The sequence below is a fragment of the Calypte anna genome, chromosome 27 (assembly GCF_003957555.1).
Source record: "Calypte anna isolate BGI_N300 chromosome 27, bCalAnn1_v1.p, whole genome shotgun sequence".
Classification (NCBI taxonomy): domain Eukaryota; kingdom Metazoa; phylum Chordata; class Aves; order Apodiformes; family Trochilidae; genus Calypte; species Calypte anna.
Window position 1 is genome coordinate 226,987 of NC_044272.1, and position 5,401 is coordinate 232,387.

The following is a 5,401-nucleotide window of genomic DNA, read 5'->3' on the forward strand; positions in this document are numbered from 1 at the left end:
ATAATATTTCTGGAGCAAATCTAGGAAGGGATATTAGCCCCAGCTCTGCCCGTTTGGTCTTTTTTTTTCCGAAACTCCTGACGTTTTGCAACATTGCATAAACATAAAACAATCCATCCTTGATATGGAATGCAAGGGCGGATGACAGCGCAGCGCAGCCCCCTCGGCTTCGATTGATTTACGCCGAGACTGACGCTTTATCAGGCACACGAAAAAAGTTTGACCAATCATTTTGCTGGGAGCTCACAGCACAGCAGCCCAACTGTACTTTGTTGGCTGGGAAGTTGGAGAAGGGGGTAGAGTACAAATCTAGATCTGTCCTATATATTTTTTCCCTTCACTGAACCGTGCTTTGTATGATGTCTGAGAATGTCCATTTCTGGGACTCTTAGCAATTACTATGTCGACTCTATTATAAGTCATGAAAGTGAAGACTCGCCTTCAGCTAAATTTTCATCTGGGCAATATACAAGTTCCAGGCAAGCTGGGCACAATGAGCATCTAGAATTCCCCTCCTGTAGTTTTCAGCCAAAACCTCCAGTTTTCAGCGCCTCCTGGACTCCTTTGAATCCACATTCTTCTGGTACCCTTCCTGCCGTCTACCATCCATATATTCAACATCAAAGCGTCCCATCCGATAGCAGGTACCTCCGGAGCTGGCTGGATCCAGTACCCAGAGCAGAGAACCTCCCCGGGCAGGGGTCTGTTAAGGCAGAACCGCTGCTGGGCCGTCCCGGGGATGTCCATAAACAGGGAACACAGGAGTACAATTTAGAAACTTCTGCTGCAAGGGAAGGGATCGTTTCCAATCAAAGGCCCAGCTTCGAGGACAATAAAGTTTGTGAAGGAAGCGAAGACAAAGACAGGACAGATCAAAGTAAGTTATAAAAGTGAGGAAGTAAACAGTATAAAAGCTGGAGGAGGTGCAATAAAAGGGGACAATGCTGCGGAAAAGTTGAAAATCAGGGCTTAAAGAAAAGTCTCAGCTGGCTGATGCCAACCTAAGGGGAGAGGTGGGGAGGGGAGAGGGGTGGCATTGTCTCTGCCGGGAAATAAAAATAAAAATGAGCGTCGTCTCTGATGCTGAAACAGAGTCCAGAGCGGACAAAAGCCGGAGCGAGTCATCCTCTTTCCTACAGAGCGCTGGCTCCGGCAGCAGAGACCACTTTAGTAAGCGGGAGTAAATCTGCGCGGGTGCTGGCGGTGGGGATGGGGAAGGGACGGGGGGAGCCAGGGAACGGCGGGGAGAAAGGGGCAGGGGACGGGGAGCGGAGGGTGGCGGTGGGAGGGGATGGGTGAGAGAAGGAGAAGGAAGAAGGGGGAAAGAGGAGAAATTACGGAGGAAAAGGTTCACGTGGGGGAAGTAAACAGCAGCGGGGGCTTTTCCGCGCCCGCCGCCCCGCTGCACCCCGGTGGTTGCGGGGACGAATTCGCTCCCCTCCTCAGCTCCTCCCGGGCTTCTGCTGGTGCCTCTCTTGTTTAGTCTTCTTCTTTGTTTACTTGTGTTGTTGTGTTTTGGGTTTCTTGTTGTTGTTTTGGGTTTGTTGGTTCGGTTTTTTTGTTTAGTTTTGCGTTTGTGTGTTTGTGTTTTTTTATTGTTTATTAAATGAAGCGGTTCAGCGTATGAATATTTCAAAGCCACGCTCCTTCCTAGTCAGGAAAAAAAAAAAAAAAAAAAAAAAATGAGGAGGGAGAGGGGAGGGTTTGCTTCCAACTTAATTAGCTTTTATTTGTAATGTAGCCAGATTGGGTAAACAGTTAAACTTCATTATGTGATTTTTTAGCGAAATAGAGGAAAAAAACCCCCAGTCATTCGCCTTGAAAGTATTTATTACTATCCATAATGCTACTAATAATACTATTAATAATAATAATAATAGTGATGATAATACTAATAATTATAATAATAATAATAATAACAAAGCAATGGCGTTAGAGTGAGAAAGAATCAGTATCACCACCTCGTGCCGACCAGGTTGGTACCTGGGTTCCATCTGGAAGGTAAAACCGAGCAGGAGGCAAAAGGCAAAACTTGGCTTCACCCTCACGGTTAATATTTTGCAGTGAGGGCTGAACTTTTCTAATCTGGAAGAGCAGCAGCCCCCGCCGAGGGCAGAACTCCTCGGAGTCTGTGTAGGACACACTGACACACTCATTCTTTTTTTCCCCTTGAATTAACTTCCAGTTTTTGCCCCCACCTCAACGTGGAACAGCACCAGAGGTTGCCCCTGCAACCAGAGGATTCAAAATCCAGTATATTCTCACCCCTCATGATTTCCTCCCCTCAGTGTGAAGGATGTTATGGTGACTTTCTATTTTTTCTTTTCTTTTCTTTTCTTTTCTTTTCTTTTCTTTTCTTTTCTTTTCTTTTCTTTTCTTTTCTTTTCTTTTCTTCTCTTCTCTTCTCTTCTCTTCTCTTCTCTTCTCTTCTCTTCTCTTTTCTCTTCTCTCCTTTTCTCTTCTATTCTCTTTTCTTTTCTCTTCTCCTCTTTTCTTTTCTCCTCTTTTTTTTTCGTTTCTTTTCTTTTCTTTTTTCTTTTTTTCTTTTCCTATCATTTAACTTCCCACAGCCACACACACACTCTCACACACACACAAAAAGAAACTCCTATTCTATTGTACTGGGCAGAGATCCAGAACAAACTGCAACCGTGAGGTGAATGATTGGAGAGAATTAAATCTCCAGGTTCTTGTGCTCAATGTCCCTGAAATTGAATATATAAAAATCTTGTCCAAGAAAATGTTATTAAGTTATAAGGAAGTGCAAGGACCCGGGTGAACAGGATGCTGTGTGGTTTCTATGGCGTGTGGTTACGACGCACATTTTGTTTTAAATAATAGTTTAATTTGGGCTGATGTTGAGAGCCTGCCAGGGCTGGAAGCCGGAGCTCTTTTGCAGAAACTACTCCCACCAATTTCCCTGAGTCCTTCAATTTTTTTAAAGTATTTCGCAAGAATTAATCTCCTCCCTGTGTATGGCAGAGGGAGCTGGTAATTTATTTGCTGAATTTTAAATAAAAAGTATGCCAGAACCTCTTCCCATTCACGCTTCTGTTTGGGCGTTTGTGTGTAGTGAGCAGAGAAAGCAAGGTTGGCATTAAAATTTCTTATATTTTAACCAAAAGGAAAAAAACAACCCAAAACGAATAAAAAAATCTATTATGAAGCTGAGCTCTCCGTTGCCATTAAAGGATGGGGAGCAGGATTAACAGTATCAATTATTAACAGCTTTCTTCCTCTTTAATATTTAATTCTGCATATTAGATCAAGTCAATTACATTAAGGAAATAGCCGTGCAAATTTGTAAGAGGCAGTACTTACAGGGGAAGATTAAGCGGGATATTTTTTAAAAAATATTCAATATATTTCATTTTCTGGTGAGGAAACGTTCTGATGGGGCGCGCGTGTGTGTATGTATATATTTATAATGGCCCATTTAATTGGTGTAAAGGTTTATGGCTTCAGTCATAATTTCAGAGGAGGCAAAGGAAATAAAATAGAAATACGTGGTCTGTCTCCAGCCCTCCGTTTTCCTCCTTCCCGCCTCTCAGTGACCCAACGCTCAGCTAATATTTGCATGTGATTACCAAATGTTCTATTATTTACCCCAAGCCCACTTCACCTTTGGGTGCGACCATCACCACCACCCTGTCTGGTGCTTTCTGCTCCCAAAAATGTTTTCTCTCCCCCTCCACCCCCTTCCCTGAGCAGCCTAATTCCTGAAATGTCCTTCTATTTTTACCATTACATTATTACAATTATTTTTATTTCCCAAAAGATTCCCACGTAACCTCTCCACACGCCAGGCTGATGGGCACCCTGTTAGTTTTTTTTTTGCTGCATTTGCAGCCCTGGAAATCTCCGTGTTTTCCGGTAACACTGTCCAGACCTCCGGCAGCAGAGTCCATCCAGCCCTCAGAGGATGTTTATTGTATCGAGAGCTTTCCTTGCCTCATAACAAAACCAAACCAAACCAAAACAGCCAGTATTTATGCAAGGTTTCTCCAGACCCCCTGTTTTTGCTCTTTTTTCTTGGCGGATGTGTCTTGAGGAGTGAATCGGGAGACACGTGGGAAAAAAAGGCTGGGAAAAAAATAATGATAAAATCTGTTGGGTTTTTGTGGTTTTTTTTCCTTTTTTTCCCTGGTATCTTTGTATTTCAAGTGCATAACGTGCAGATGGGCCTTATGCAAATCTTGAAATGCTTGTGGATTTTTACCTGGTACAGATGGACCCTGGGGGCAGTGGGGGGAGCTCGGTAACACGTGTGCACCCAGACACACGTGTGTGCACGGGAGGGGGTGGAGGGAGACTCGTGTGTGTGGAGGGACACGCGTGTGCTTGGGAACACACGTGTGCAGAATCCTGTGTGCATGGAAACCTGTGTGTGGACCCACACGCGTGTGCATAAAGCCACGAGTGGACAGCCACCCAAATCTGTGCTCAAAATCAACTCAGGGCCGGGGGTCTCAGCACCCCCTACCCACCCCACGAGAGGAGCAGTGGGATTTCAGGATCAGTTCCCCCCCCTCCATCTGCTCATCCTGACGCTCCTCTCTGATTTTCATGGCCTCTGCTGCTCTCTACTCCAGCAGGGAGTATTTTTTTTTTTTTTTCAGCCGAGGCGTGCATATGTGTATGCATAATCTTAATATTTTTGATGGGATGATTAAAACCTTCTGAGAAACACTCCGAGCTGCATCGTATTGATCTCGCTGCTTTTCTTTCAGCCAACCCAGCTGCCAGCTGGCTTCACGCCCGTTCCTCCAGGAAAAAACGATGCCCTTACACCAAATACCAGACCCTGGAACTAGAGAAGGAGTTTTTATTCAATATGTACCTGACGAGGGACCGTAGACACGAAGTGGCCAGACTCCTCAACCTGAGTGAGAGACAAGTCAAAATCTGGTTTCAGAACCGAAGGATGAAAATGAAGAAAATGAACAAGGAACAGGGCAAAGAATGAAAAAAAAAAAAAAAAAAAAAAAAAAAAAAAAAAAAAAGAGAGAGAGAAAGAGAAAAACACACACAAAAAAATGTCCAGAAAAGCAGCATCCTCCCCCCTCTCCCCCTCTGCTCTCTACTCCCAGCATCCGCGTCCGCGCACCCCCCCTGCAGTGTTGCCAACCCCCCCAAACACGAGGGGAAATCCACCCCACGTCCCATCTCCACCTTTGCATGCGAGATGTTGCTTCTTCCTCTTTTTTTACTCTTAGTATTGCCACCTAGGAGGCAACTTAGCCAAAACTGCAGCTCCTTTTTGGGGACACATGCTGGGTGGTTTTTTTGGTTTTTTTTCCCCTTTCTCTTTTCTTCTCCCTCCTGTGTGACACAGCCACAGGCTCCTGGCTGAGCAGCAGGTTTCCCTGCCTGCATTTTCTCTGCAGAAAGCAAGACGGCA

General features: G+C 44.8%; 1 protein-coding gene across 2 annotated transcripts; it reads left to right on the forward strand.

Annotated features, from left to right (window-relative positions):
* Positions 1 to 369: 369 nt before the first annotated feature.
* On the forward strand, positions 370 to 4,966 carry HOXB9 (homeobox B9). 2 transcript variants are annotated; one of them, XM_030465923.1, is made up of 3 exons: positions 370 to 877; positions 1,093 to 1,170; positions 4,731 to 4,966. In XM_030465923.1, the coding sequence occupies exons 1-3, from the start codon at positions 370 to 372 to the stop codon at positions 4,964 to 4,966; spliced, it is 822 nt and encodes a 273-aa protein (XP_030321783.1). The 2 variants fall into 2 exon arrangements, with proteins under 2 accessions (XP_030321783.1, XP_008498238.1); XM_008500016.1 differs by lacking the exon at positions 1,093 to 1,170.
* The last annotated feature ends 435 nt before the right edge of the window (positions 4,967 to 5,401 follow it).